At 53.8% G+C, this 14746-nt stretch overlaps 1 protein-coding gene across 2 annotated transcripts in view; it reads left to right on the forward strand.

Moving 5' to 3' along the window:
• The first annotated feature begins 473 nt into the window (after positions 1-473).
• The window catches only part of ABR (ABR activator of RhoGEF and GTPase), a 181688-nt gene continuing 167415 nt past the window's right edge, over positions 474-14746 (forward strand). The window contains exon 1 of one of the 2 annotated variants that reach the window (XM_017348925.3): positions 474-1643. In XM_017348925.3, the coding sequence (XP_017204414.1) occupies positions 587-1643 (1057 nt within the window). In that variant the 5' untranslated portion in view covers positions 474-586. The remainder of the gene's footprint in view (positions 1644-14746) is intronic. The other variant, XM_002718897.5, reaches the window with a different exon arrangement.

The raw sequence follows: 14746 nt of genomic DNA on the forward strand, positions 1-14746 counted from the left end.
CCCGCCCAGGCCACGCGCAAAGCCGCAGGTCCCACACCTGTCCTTTCGCCTGCCTCTCCCCATCGGTCCAGGGCGCGGCGCTGGGCCCGGCCAGGCGAGGCTGCGGCGAGCCGGTAGCGGGAGCTTGGCTCAGGTCCAGGACGCCCCCGCGCGCTCCCTCGCCGGGGCTCCCGCCTCCTGCCGGCCGCGCGCCCCGCGCTGGGCTGCAGGGAACTGCGGGCCGGACCTCGAGCTGCTGCCGGAGCTGCGCAGTCCGCGGAGCAGGGAAACTAAGAGCCGGCCCCGCCGCGGCTCTCCGCACGCCCCAGCCCAGGGGGCGCCTGGCACGGCGGCGGGGCTTGCAGCCTGCAGACTCCGCGTCCAGCCCGGGGGGCCGCCGCAGGGCCACCGGGCGTCCGCCTCAGCCGCGGGTGGCTGCTGACGTCAGGGAGGCAAAAACCAGAAGCAGAAGAGGAAAAAAAAAAAAAAAAGGCACTGGAGCGGAAGGGGAAAAACTTTATTTTTTTTTTGTCGTTTTCTCTTCAGCGGCTGAGGCGAAGGGCAGGCGCTCAGGACCCGGCCCCGGAGGCCCGACGGGGCGCCAGGCATGTGGGACCCGCAGGAATTCGCGCGCCACTGGCAGGCCGAGTTCCCCGGGGAGGAGGCACCAGTCATGAAGCTGGACTCGGTCCTGGACATGGAGCGGGAGCTGGAGCGCTGCAAACTCAACCTGAAGCGGCTGCAACAGGTGTTGGCTGAGGAGAAGTTCAAAGTCTCCTACCTGCAGGCCGCCCTGGCCGGGGAGACGCCGGACCTCGGCTGTGAGCGCGCGGCGGGTGGCAGCGGGGGCGCCCCGGCCGAGGAACCAGAGCCAGAGCCAGCCGGGCAGGCGCCAGAGCTGGAGCCCGAGCCGCGCGAGGAGGAGGAGGAGGGCGCAGCACGCTGCGGCGGAGGACCCCAAGGCCCTGCGCGCGCGGACCCTGAGGTGGCGGCGCCGCCCGAGGCGCTCCCACGCGCGTTCCCGGACCTCCCCGCCTGGCCCGGGGCGGCTGGCGCTGGGGGCGCGGTGCGCAGCTTGACCGCCGCCATCCACCAGCAGCTGCTGCAGCCTCGCTTGCTGTTCCAACCGCGGGAGGACAGCGCGTCCCCCGGCCACGATGGCTCGGGTGCGGGCGCCCCTGGAGAGCAGCGGTCCTCGGGCAGCAGCGCGGGGCGGGGCTCGGAGGAGGGCGAGCCGGACGCTTCGGGCGCTGACGAGTGGGGAGACAGCAGTGACCACGACTTCGAGATGGTAGATTTGAACGAGAAATTTGTCCTCGGCCACTTGCTCATGGCCCCTTGCCGTTTCGGTACCCGCGAGGAGGCCGAGAAGCGGGCACGGGCGTGCAGCCCCCACCGCTGGATGCACCTGATCCCCGGGGGCCGGCGGCAGCAGCGCCAAAGCCGCGACCAGGAGCAGGCGGAGGCGGAGACCAAGGACTGCCGGGGCTCACCTCTAGCCGAGGATGAGCCCCTTAGACGCGGGGCCCGCGAGCACCTGCCCCCGTGGCGACGCAAGAGGTTCCTGCGGGTGCCCGAGCGGGATTCACCCAGCCACAGCTCGCCTGAGAGGGGCAGCGACGGCAGTCGCAACAGCTCGGACCACGAGGACGGCTCCTCTGCAGGTAGGCGCGTCCGGTTCTAGACCCCTGCCCCGCACACTGCCCGGGCTGGTGACCCTTCCAGCACCCCCCGCTTGGTAGACCTAGGTTGTCCTGTTTGCTCTTTAGCGCCTGGGAGGAAGGGGGTTGAGATTCACCTGTTTACCTTGAAGCCACTCTAAAAAGTGCGGAGTGATTTGGGGCTTGGGCGAGTTGATGGAGGTAACGTTGGGAGTGTGGCCGCCGCAGGGTCAGATGCGGAAAACCTTTCACTTCAGGCTTCTATTGCGATGTCCCTCACGGTGCCACCCCTCCAAGCCACCCTCCGCAGGTGTGCTCAGAGAGCATCCTTCTCTACACAAGCCCCAGTGCCCCCACACTGCCCCCACATTCTTTGGTGTGCAAGTCTAAATCCTCCACTTAATTTTCTGAACTTGTCATCTCCAGCCTGTGCCATGTGCTGAGGCTTAAATGTAACAGCCTTTCCCTCCAGAAAGGGATAGGGTCCTCACCCCACCCCCACATCTCCCTTCTGCCCACTCTCCCCTTCCTAGAAAGCTGCACCCCTCAGCTGGCTGCCTGGGAGGCTTGGGATCCTGTTGTTTTCAGCTGGCCCGGTGCCCTGAGATCATGCCTAGTCCAGGTGCCTCCATCTGATAAAGGAGGAAACTGAAGCTCCGGGCATGTCGGGGAGCTGAGACCTGGCCCGGCGCCTCTGCCAGCTGCTCTCGGCCTTCACATCTAAAGTCCTTTCTGGGGGCAGGGCCCGTCTTAGGCAGCCTTAAATCCCCTGGAGGTGGTCTCCAGGTACCTTGCAGGTAGTCAGTGCTCAGTGAGCTTGCCCAGGTCAGTGGGTGATCGTGTTCTAAGTCCACGCAGCTCTTCCCAAGGTGAGGAGTGGAAGTGCGGCTGAGGAGCAGGGTCAGGCAGGGGTTGTGGGGTGGCCTGGGGTTGTGCCTTTGCTGCATCTGGGGCCCATCCGAGATCCCTCAGCCACATGGACAGCATATGTTAGTGTCTGGTTGGGTGAAGCTGCAGCCTGGAACCTCAGATGCCTTCTTGCTCAGTGAAGGAGGGAGGGAGGGAGAGCAAGAGCGAGAGCAAAAGAGAGAGAGAGAGAGAGAGAGAGAGAGAGATCACTGGTGCTGGGATTGTTCCAAAATTTCCATTATTAGATCTGATCTGGACGAGTTTGCATTTGAATGAAAAACTGCCCACTTTGCTAAAGTAGCACATTTGGAAGGTCCTCTGAGTCATCTGTTTTGATCAATTACACTTATTCATTAGCAGAGATTGGCTGCCGCTCCCATAGGTAGTGCCTTTGCTGCCATGCTAGTAGCATTTTTATGTGCCTCTTTAACTTAAAGCAGGCGCCTGAAGGCTTTGCTCCCGTGCCAAGTTCGAGATGCCCTCGGTGGAAGCTACCCAAGTGGTAGAGCTGGCTGCAATGCCATCTCCCCAGAGGCCCACATCAGTCACCTGCCAGGTGTGCCCAGTGCTCTGTGTTTTCCCCAGGGCATAATTTTTACTTCTGTGCATGGCCTCCTCTCCATCAGTGGAACCCGAGCACATAGGGTGCCTTCATGCAGATTGTGGGCCAGCACTGCCCCTGAGCTAAGGGGTTGGGTGTGCCAGCGGTTTTCCTTCCTCTGGACTAAAGACTATAGCCAGGGCACACGGCTGACACCCGTGGCTCTGGCCAGTGGTACCTAAGCTGTACTTCAGGCCCCCTCTGCAGGGCCAGCTTGTGTAGGGAACCCCTGCACAGGTGCATATCGGAGCCCTGCCTCCTGTCTCCAAGTCCTCCTCAGGGAGGAAGTGAGTGGGAGTGGACAGGCAGTGTACACACAGGGAGACCTGGAGTGGGGTGATTCTGGGCAGGGGTCTTCATGCAGAGGCTGACTGCCCCCCCTAGATCAGCGCAGCTGGCAGGGAAGGCCTTCTGAGGCTTTCTGTGCCCCTCCCCCCCCGGCCTGCACTGCTTTCTTTTTCTCCATGTGCACTGCAGAATACAATGTCACACACTATCATCTCGGAGCATGATTCACTCTCTTTCCAGTAAAATGCAAGCTCCAGGAGATGAGAGACTTTTGTCTGTCTCATTCACCGACGTGGCCTCAACACCTACAAGCAGTGTCTAATGCATATGCAGTGTTCCACAAATATCTGCTGAATGGTACCTTTTTTAGTGGGATGGAGAGAAGAGGAAATATCAGAGTGCAAAATGGTATTCTTCAGTGTTAAAGCTTCAGTCACAGCTACGTGTGTGTGTGTGTGTGTGTGTACACTGGGTGCTGATGCAGAGTGTATTTCTTGCTATGGTTTGGGCAAAAGGCTTGAAAACATTGACTAGCACTGTGGTCTCTGAAGCTAGGCTGCTTTGTGTGACCTCTTTCCTGAGATTTGGAGCAGAGAACACTGAAGATGTGAGTCCTGTCACAGCCACAGTGACAGCAGCAGCAGATCGTCTCCTGCAACCTTACAGCATCTTTTCCTGGCTTTTGTGTCATTCCTTTGAGTTAATACATTTGACTTTTAAAGTTTTGTTTATTTTTTATCTGAAAGGTAGATCAACAGAGAGAAAGAGAGAGATCCGAAGAGATCCCATCTGCTGGTTTATTCCCCCAAATCCCTATAATAGTTGGAGCTGGCCCAGGCTGTGGCCAGGAGCCCGGGACTTCATCAGGTCTCCCACATGAGTGGCAGGGACACAGATACTTGAGCCTCCTGTGCTGCCTCCCAGGGTACATATGAGCAGGAAGCTGGAATCAGAAGAAGAGCCAACACTCAAACCAGGCACTCCAAGATGGGATTCAGTCCTCCCCAGCAGCCTCTTAGCCTCTATGCCAAATGCCTGCCCTTCATGCTGTCTCGCAGGTGCAGGTGCTGAGACTCAGAGGGGTAAAGGAACTTGTCCAAGGTGATGCGTGTTAGCATGTGGTGGACTCGGGTCAGTCTGCAAAGCCGACCCTGTGAGCTTCCAGCCTGTGGAACTGTCCTGAGTCAGACGTAGGATGCCAGGTTTCTCTCCTTGGGAGGCCCCACCGTCAGGTTGTGCCAGGCTGCCAGGAGAATTTTATTTTCATCTTCATGGGAAATGCATTTCCAACTGCGTACTCATGTTACCTGGGTCATTTGTAACCTGGCGGATTTATTTTCACCTTCCGGTCAGTGATAATGAGATCGCTGCTCCAGGAAGAATTCCTTGTGCCCGGTGGATGTGACGGAATAGCTTAACTCAAAGTATTGAATTTTAAACCTTCATTGTGATAGAATAATTATTTCTCAAACCCTGTTGTGGAGAGAGATTAAAAAACGATTTGAGACATACGAGCCGGAGCTTTGCTGTGGTTCCTCTGTAACTGGAGCTGATTTTGCTCTTCAGTGTTTGCCTTCCTTCCCCTCCCCCACCACCCCCCCACCATCTGCACCTCGTGACCGCTTTATGGCTTGCCAGAGGGTAGCAAGTGGGTTTGTTTAACAATTCCTCCCTCCTGTACACGTAGTAAATGCAACCAAGTCTATTTTTTTTAATTTCTTTTTTTTATTTGAAAGGCAGAGTGATACAGAGGGAGCTCTTCCATCTGCTGGTTCACTCCCCAAATGGCCTCAACATCACAGGCTGGGCCAGGCCAAAGCTGGGAGCCAGGAACTCCGTCCGGGTCTCCCACGTGGGTGACAGGGGCCCAAGCACTTTGGCTACCTTCTGCTGCCTTCCCAGGCTCATTAGCAGGGCGCTGGATGGGAAGCAGAGCAGCTGGGACTGGAACCCCCACTCCAGTATGGGATGCGGTGTTATCGCAGGTGGCGGCTTAACTGGTTGCGCTGCAACACTGGCGCCTGAAAAAATACTCTGTCCCCATGGTCTCCTTTTGGTTGTCTTCTGGTTAATCCCCAAGGCCATAGACTTTGCATTTGGCTATGGGTCTTTATGTTGTAAAGTCAGGGCCTTTCTCCTTTCTCCAGGCTTTGAAATACTCATGCGAGTGTTTTCCTTCCCTGCAAAGGGGCTTGGTCTCACTCAGCCTGCAGCCTGTGAGGCTTCTGCAGGGTGACTTAGCGCCCCTCTGTGTGCCTCAGGTTCCTGATGTGCAGAATGGGGGAAAACACGACTGTCTCACAGACCTGGTGTGACACCTGAATGAGGTAATGCTGCAGGTGCACGGTGTGGAGCGCGTCCCAGACAGCGTGAGGCCTGCTACTGTTCCAGGCCCAGGAACCCCCAGTCGGAGGAGCAGACCGCCACTCGTGTTGGCCTCTCTTCCCGTCATGAAGTTCCCAAGCACCCTCCCCTCCTCTCCCCACGGATCCTCTGGGAGAGCAGCTGTGTTGCTCCTTTGTGGTCCCTGGGCCTGCCCCCACCAAGCCCTCTCTCCCCTGACATGCTGGCGGCCAAGGTGCCTTCCTGCCAGGGTCCTGTCCTGTGCTCCTCTGGTGCCCGAGAATCCCTCCCACCTCCTCTTCCCCAGTCCTGACACCAACCTTTCCTTTAAGGCCTGGCTTTTCCACAGAACCTGGTATTGGTTTGCTGCGTATGACAAAACCCCCTGAAAAAGTGGCTTAACCAAGATAAGAGGTGCATTTCTGCACGTGCAAGCACTCCAGAGGTGAGCGGTAGAGGGTGAGTGTGGGACTCCATGGTGTGCCCAGCTCAGGCTTTCTGATCATCCTGCTCCTCTGTGCCCCGGCTGCCTCCTGGTCCCACGTAGCCTCGGGCTCACGTTGCAGGCAGGAGTTACAAGAATGGGAAGAAGAGCGAGTGGTGTCCGCAGTTAAAGGCACTTTCCTAGAAGCCTGTCTTCTGTGGGTATCTCATAAACCACCTCCAGCCACAGTGAGGCTGGACGCATAATATTGAATCTGGGTGTGTGGCCACGCCAAGGAAAATACAGGCTGTGTTACAAGGGAAAATGGAAGAATTGATAGGGAGCAGGCAGCTAGCAGCCTCTGGCACAAGCCTTTTCCAACTACTCCAAGCCATCTTGTGGTTCCTCGAGTGAGCCCCACATGGCACAATTGCCTTATTATTGTGCCGTCTATTAATTCATTGACCCAGTGAACAAACAACAGCAGAGCCACTGCTCTGTGCAAGGCACGATGCCTCTTATATGTTGGCTGTGAAGCGTGGCTCTCAGACGAAGAGCTTAACTGGCTCCTTAAGAGCAGAGATCGCGGCTTATGCTTCTCTTTCACGGGGCTGGGCACGTGACAGGCACTTGCTCAGTACCTGGTTGATTTTAGAATAGTCACAAATGAGATGCGCAGTGAAAACGAGTAAATCCCCTGCCTTGGTGCAGTGCTGGAAAATTCTGGTTATGTAAGGTGCGTTTTCGTTTTAAGCAGCGCCTAGCAAGGGGGGGGGGGGGCATTGGTCATCTCTGAACCTCAGGGCTGCGTTGTGATTGCGTGGACTTGTCCAGGTGCCGGGGCAGATCTGGCTGACGTGGACACTGCAGTCTGTTTGTATACCACTCTCGAATCGCCAGCAGAAACCTCGGCGCCTGTGGCTCTGTCTGTCTAGGTCTGTTTACACCACGTGAATCTCCCGTTGTTTCCGCACCGTGTAGCTGCTGAGCAAACCTGCAGTTTTTGCACGGTGAGCGGCGGCTTCAGTTCCCGTTCCCCTCTTCCCGCGGGATCCCTGCTGCAGTCTGCCCGAGACCAAGGGTATAGAGCTGCTACTGCTGCATCCTGGTTTTACAGAATGTGACTGTCCCCTCGGATGGAAGGAAGGGGGAACATTTAGCGCCTACTGTCTGCAAGGCCCTGTGTTGAGTGCTTCACCTACACGATCGCACTTACAATTCAGTCTCCTACAAAAAGCAAGACTCCTCGCTTTGTAGATGAGAAACTGAGGCTGTGGCTGGTGGGCTGACAAACCCGAGACCACATAGCACTAAGTGGCGGGGGGATTTCTCCTCCAATTTAAAAAGCTAATTAATTCCTTATTGAGAGCTAAGTCAATAGAGCTCGCCTCTTCTGAAGCATGCAGTGTGGCTTTTAGTGCATCCACGAAGTCGGGCAGCCGCTGCTGTCCTTTGATTCCAGGTTGTTTGCACTGGGTGGGGTGATCTCTGAGCCCAGGCCTCTCCACAGTGGTGTCAATCAATCCCTTTTTTTCCTTTTTTTTTTTTTTTAAAGATTTTATTTTATTTATTTGAAAGAGTTACAGAGAGAGAGAGGGAAAGACAAAGGTCTCCCATCTGATGATTCACTCCCCAAATGGCCGCAAAGGTCAGGGCTGGGCCAGGCCGAAGCCGGGAGCTCCATGAGGGGCTCCCATGTGAGTGGCAGGGGCTCAAGTACTTGAGCCATCCTCTGCTTCCTTCCTGGTTGCATCAGCAGGGAGCTGGATGGGAGGTGAAGCAGATGGGATGCAAATCTCTACCCATATAGGATGCCGAGTCACAGGCCTTGGCTTAACCTGCTATTGCCACACACTGGCTCCAAACCTGTTCCTAATTTGCCACATACAGTGATTTAGAAACTAGATTTGAGGGACCAGCAGGGCTTGTTAGGGTGAGATGTTCCACAAAAGGGCCATCAGCCTCTCCATTCCCTGTCTTCTTACTGCGCTGTCCTGGGCCCCCTGGCATAAAGAGTAGGCTGGGCATTGTTTTTTTGTTTTTTAAGATTTATTTATTTGAAAAGCAGAGTGGCAGAAGAGATAGGAAGAGGCCGAGAGAGAAAAATATCTTCCATCCACTGGCTCACTCCCCAAATGGCTACAACAGCTGGGGCTGGGCCAAGCTAAAACCAGGAGCCCAAAAATCCATCTGGGTCTCCCATGTGGGTGGCAAGGGCCCAAGCACTTGGGCCATCTTCTGCTGCTTTCTCAGGTGCATTAGCAGGGAGCTGAATTAGAAATGGAGCATCCTGGACTCAAACTATTGCTCCACAACACAGGCCCCAGGTTTGGCCTTAATTCCTCTGAGACACCCCCCCATCCTCCCACATCCCCCCATTTGTGTTTCCTGGAACTGGGTTGGAGTTTAAACTGTAGAGGAAATATGGCTGCAACCAGAGACAAAGAAAGAAAAGCAGACCCCTCCTCCCAACACAGACCTTGAAAAGCTGCTGCTGGCAATTACCTGGTGAAGCAGCTGCCCCCTGTGATCTTATCTAGGGAGGGAAGATGGCCTAAGTTCTGCTTCTGTAAACTCCAGTCATAAATCCATCCTCATGAATCTGCCCCTGATATCTCTTGTACAAACTATACCGGGCCCACCAATCGTCGAAAATGTGGTCTTACGTCACGTAGGCTGCAATTTAAACCCACCAGTGCTGTAACGGCTAAGGTATGATGCTGATGAACCTATAAACATTGTAAGAAACTTGGGATTGTTGCTCAGTTCTCAGGAAGTGATTCCAGCTGAGCCCGCTGGGGTAATAAACCGCTTGGATCCTCTGTTGTCTCTGGTGTCTGAATGGAGGGAGTTTTCCCACCCCAGATTTCTATAACAAAACATCCCATACTTGAGTTTCCGTGAGTACCATGGTTGGCATGGTGACAAGGGGCCTTGTTTCAGCCTGTGTCTTGTTTGTCTTTGTAGAAAAGCATTGTGCCTTTCACATAAGAGGTGCTCCATGGATGTTGGTGAGTATGTAGACGTCATCACCCCTCATCACCCCTCCAGCCCCCAGTCGTGTTCTTTTTTTTTTTTTTTTAGATTTATTTATTTATTTGAAAGTCAGAGTTACACAGAGAGAGAAGGAAAGACAGAGAGAGGACTTCCATCCAAGGGTTCACTCTCCAATTGGCCACAATGGCCAGAGCTGTGCTGATCCGAAGCCAGGAGCCAGGAGCTTCTTCTGAGTCTCCCATGCGGGTGCAGAGGCCCAAGGACTTGGGCCATCCTCCACTGCTTTCCCAGGCCATAGCAGAGAGCTGGACCAGAAGTGGAGCAGCTGTGCCCATATAGGATGCCGGCACCTCAGGCGGCGGCTTCACCCACTATGCCACAGCACCAGCACCCCCAGTTGTGTTCTACATAAAGGCTATTGATTGCTGTAGCCCGTACACTTGCTTGCATTCCTCAGTGGTTCCCCATTGCCTACAGTATACAATTTGAGCGCCTTACATGCAAATATCCCAGGCCAACCGTGGTGTGGTCGGTTCTACCCTCTTGTCCACCCTCCCCCACCCACACATGTATATGCCTGGTGCTTCAGCAGTTCTGAGCTGTTGATGGTCTCCAAACACACCTCAAACACTCATCCCTCTGCACTTCCCTGGAAGTCTGTCTCCATGTTGTTCAAATTCCAGTCTATCTTTGGGTCTTGGCTAGGAGGTCCCCTCTTCTATGAAGTCTTCCCTGCCTTCCTAGAAAGTGGGTCTCAGTTAGGAGTGCGTTTGCCTGCAAATAACAGGAGATTCCCTGCCACAATGGCCACAGCATGCTGAGTAAGGACGCCCAAAGGTGTCCTAGCAAAGCCTTGGAGCCCAAGAGCACATTATCAATTTTTTTTAAAGATTTATTTATTTCTTTGAAAGAGTTACACACACACAGAGAGAGAGAGAGAGAGAGAGAGAGAGATCTTCCATCTGATGGTTCACTCCCCAAATGGCCATAACGACTAGACCAGCCCTAGCCCTTGTGGCCATTTAGGGAGTGAACCAACAGATGGAAGACCTCTGTCTCTCCCTCTGTCTCTGAAACTCTGCCTTTCAACTATAGATTTTTAAGAGAAGGTACTTTGCAAATGTGTTCAAATTAAGAACTTTAGGGCCGGCGCCACGGCTCAATAGGCTAATCCTCCGCCTGCGGCACCGGCACCCCGGGTTCTAGTCCCAGTTGGGGCGCCAGGTTCTGTCCCGGTTGCCCCTCTTCCAGGCCAGCTCTCTGCTGTGGCCCGGGAGTGCAGTGGAGGATGGCCCAAGTGCTTGGGCCCTGCACCCCATGGGAGACCAGGATAAGTACCTGGCTCCTGCCTTCGGATCAGCGCGGTGCGCGGGCCTCTGCCTTTCAAATAAATAAATCTAAAAAGAAAAAGAAAAACAGAACAAAACAAAACAACAGCCTGCTACATCCCCAGATATCTGCTGGTGTTTCAGGAGGAGGTGGCATGCTGAGGGCCCCTAGGATTCCTCTGGCTACTTGGTACCTTTTAAAGAAAATATCCCTGGAAGCCCTATCAGCGACTCCTGTGCTATTAGCCAAAACTGGGTCACATGGCCATCTTCAGCCATGAGGAGGGCTGGGGAACTGGATTTGAGCTCTCCAGCCTCCATGTAAAGGATGTTAGCAGAGAAAGGAGTGTGAACAGCTTTGGAAAAACAGCCCATGCCAGCCCTCGGCCTAACCTGAACTTGGCACAGTCACACATCTGAGCAGGTATTCAATTGTCTAAGTGGCCACTGCTTGCCTCTCTGGATGTTGGTGTGGGTTCAAAGGAAATCACTTTTCATTCTGTTTTTGATTTTTTTTTAAGATTTTTTCCCCCTTTATTTGGAAGGCAGAATGACAGAGAGACAGAAAGAGATCTTCCATCTGTTGGTTCTTCCCAAATGACTGCAATGGCCAGGGCTAGTCAGATTGAAGCCAGGAACCTGGAACTTGATCTCGGTCTCCCATGTGGGTGGCAGAGGTCCAAGGACTTGAGCCATCACCCACTGCTTTCCCAGACACATGGGTAGGGATCTGGAGTGGAAGTGGAACAGCCAGGACTCAAACCGACACTCTCATGTGAGACGCCAGAGCTGCAAGCCATGGCTTAACCCAAGGAACTGTGACACCAGCCCTATTATTTTCATTCTAGTATCTCTGCCCCTTACACAGTGCTGACATGTTCTGTTTATTGAAAAAATATATATATATGAGTGATTGTAGGTTTTCCAGTGAGAATTTTGTGAGATTTGGAATACCCTGGCAAACCCTTGGGTCTCTAAGCATTTAAAGACCTTTCCTCTCTCCTCTCCTTCCTCCTCCCACCTCTTATCACCATTTCCTTTGTCTTCATCTTAATCATCATCATTGTTTTTTCCTCCCCTTCCTCCTTTTTTAGCCCAATTGATAAGTCGTGTTCTGTAGTAGTGATACAGAAGGGATGTGGTCGTTTTTCTCCATGAAGCCAATGCCCTTCCAGCTCACTGCCTTGTCCACCTGCCCACTAGCTGGGACCCACTGCCATTTTGTCTCTTCTCCCGGTGTCACCTTTCCTGGAGATGGGTAATGAGGAAAACATCTAGTCCTACAGCCATGACGGATAGGGTTCTCCCGCCACACACGGGTCCGTATGGCTGCAAACTAAATGTTTTTGTCTCCTTTTGTCTTCTGGGAACAAGTAAGTTGGTTTACATTTCTATTCCCTTGACATCGCGTGACACCACCTGCCCAGTTCTGACTGATGAATGTAAAGGAAGTGACTGCTGGACCCGAGCATTTACTGCTGGTGTGAGATCCTTCTGAGCTGTCTCTTGCCTCTGCTACTGCATTCAATGCACCCTGTTGCAGATGGTGTCGGCTCTGTCAGCCTGGATCCTAGAGTGAGGCTGTGCAGGGCAGAGCACCTGGTCAACTCTCAAATGGACACGTGCCATGAGCGAGAAGAACACTGTTGTCATTTTAACCACCGACATCCTCGGGCGCTGTTGGCTACAGCAGCCTTGCCTGGTTTATCCTGACTGACGCAGACCCTTGACTGACATTCAGACAAAAGAGTGGCTCTTCTGAGCCTCAGACACCCAGGCATTTTCTTCAAAAACCTTGCCTTCAAACTAAGGGCAAGTGGTAACCATAGCTGTTGCTGCGTGTTTATGAGAGGTGAATTTCAAGTATGTGAGAAGCAGTGTGAGAAATGGCTGAATTGTTTCATTTAGTGAATTGCTGTAAGGATTTGTAAAACTCGATAGTGGGGGCCGGCGCCGCGGCTCACTAGGCTAATCCTCCGCCTGCGGCACCGGCACATCGGGTTCTAGTCCCTGTCGGGGCGCCGGATTCTGTCCCGGCTGCCCCTCTTCCAGGCCAGCTCTCTGCTGTGACCAGGGAGTGCAGTGGAGGATGGCCCAGGTGCTTGGGCCCTGCACCCCATGGGAGACCAGGAGAAGTACCTGGCTCCTGCCTTCAGATCAGCGTGGTGGGCTGGCCGCAGCATGCTGGCCACAGCGGCCATTGGAGGGTGAACCAACGGTAAAGGAAGACCTTTCTCCCTGTCTCTCTCTCTCACTGTCCACTCTGCCTGTCAAAAGAGAGAGAGAGAGAGAGAGAGAGAGAGAGAGAGAGACTCGATAGTGGATTATTCTGATGGCCAAGATTATTTTTACAGAGGATACAGAGCAAGAGCAGCAGGAAGCAGATACACATCGGCAGGCCCTAAAGAAGTTGCACAAGGGCTTTCAAAGTCCTCCTTCCTCCGAGGCCACACAGGAGTGCTCTTTCTCTAAGAGCGAACTGCGGTAACTTAGTGGAATATCTCTGCCCAGAGACATCTGTTTGAGTCTCGGATCCGACATTAGAAAGTCTGTACTTGGGGCTGGCATTGTGGCACAGCAGGTTAGGCTGCCACCTCCAATGCTGGCATCTCATATAGGTGCTGATTCAAGTCCTGGCTGCTCCCCTTCTGATCCAGCTCCCTGCTAACGTGCCTGGGAAAGCAAAGGAAGATGGTCTAAGTCCTTGGGCTACTGCACCATATGGGAGACCTGGATGGAGTTCCAGGCTCCTAACTGTGGCCTGTTCTGGCCCTGGCCATTGCAGCCATTTGGGGAGTAAATCAGCAGGTGGAAGATCTCTTTCTTTCTGTCTCTCCCTCTCTCTCTCTGTAACTCTGCTTTTCTTTTCTTTTATTTTTAAGATTTACTTATTTATTCAAAAGTCAGAGTTACACAAAGTGAGGAGAGGCAAAGAGAGAGAGAGAGAGAGAGGTCTTCTATCCGATGGTTCACTCCCCAATTGGCCGCAACAGCCAGAGCTGTGCCAATCCGAAGCCAGGAGCCAGGAGCTTCTTCCAGGTTTCTTACAGAGGTTCAGGGATCCAAGGACTTGGGCCATCTTCTACTGCTTTCCCAGGCCACAGCAGAGAGCTGGATCAGAAGTGGAGCAGTCCGGTATCGAACCGGTGCCCACATGGGATGCGGGCGCTTCAGGCCAGGGCATTAACCCACTGCACCATAGCACTGGCCCCTTGTTTTTATTTATTTATTTTTTTAAAGATTTATTTATTTATTTATTTGAGAGGTAGACTTATAGACAGAGGAAGAGACAGAGAAAGAGGCCTTCCAGGGCTGGCGTTGTGGCTCACTTGGCTAATCCTCCGCCTGTGGTGCTGGAATCCCATATGGGCCCCGGGTTCTAGTCCTGGTTGCTCCTCTTCCAGTCCAGCTCTCTGCTGTGGCCCGGGGGTGCAGTGGAGGATGGCCCAAATGCTTGGGCCCTGCACCCCATGGGAGACCAAGAGGAAGCACCTGGCTCCTGGCTTCAGATTGGCTCAGCATGCCGGCAGTAGCGGCCATTTGGGGGGTGAACCAACGGAAAGAAGACCTTTCTCTCTGTCTCTCCCTCTCACTGTCTGTAACTCTACCTGTCAAATAAATAAAATAAAAAATCTTAAAAAAAAAAAAGAGGTCTTCCATCCTCTGGTTCACTCCCTAAATGGCCGCAACAGCCGGAGCTGGGTCAATCCAAAGCCAGAAGCCAAGAGCTTCCTCTAGGTCTCCCATGCAAGTGCAGGGACCCAAGGATCAGAAAAGGAGCAGCCAGAACACAAACTGGCACCTATATGAGATGCTGGTGTCACAGGTGGAGGCTCCACCCACTACGCCACAGTGCTGGCCACTTGTTATTAATTTTATTTGAAAGGCAGACACACACACACACACACAGAGAGAGAGAGAGAGAGAGAGAGAGAGAGAGAGAGGTTCCATTTGCTGGTTCTCCCCAAGTGAACAGCTAGAGCTGGGCCATGCTGAAGCCAGGAGCCAGGAACTCAATTTGGGTCTCCCAAGTGAGTGACAGGGACCCAAATATTTGACCCATCACCTGCTGCCTCTCAGGGTATCCTTTAGCAGGAAGCTGGGTTGAAGCCTGAGCTGAATCCTGAACTCAGGCCCCTCAGCGTGGAATGCAGGTGTCCCAGCTGTGATTAACTGCTGCACCAAACCCACTCCAAGATCTGTGATCTTACTAGGC

The sequence above is a fragment of the Oryctolagus cuniculus genome, chromosome 17 (genome assembly GCF_964237555.1).
Source record: "Oryctolagus cuniculus chromosome 17, mOryCun1.1, whole genome shotgun sequence".
Lineage (NCBI taxonomy): Eukaryota > Metazoa > Chordata > Mammalia > Lagomorpha > Leporidae > Oryctolagus > Oryctolagus cuniculus.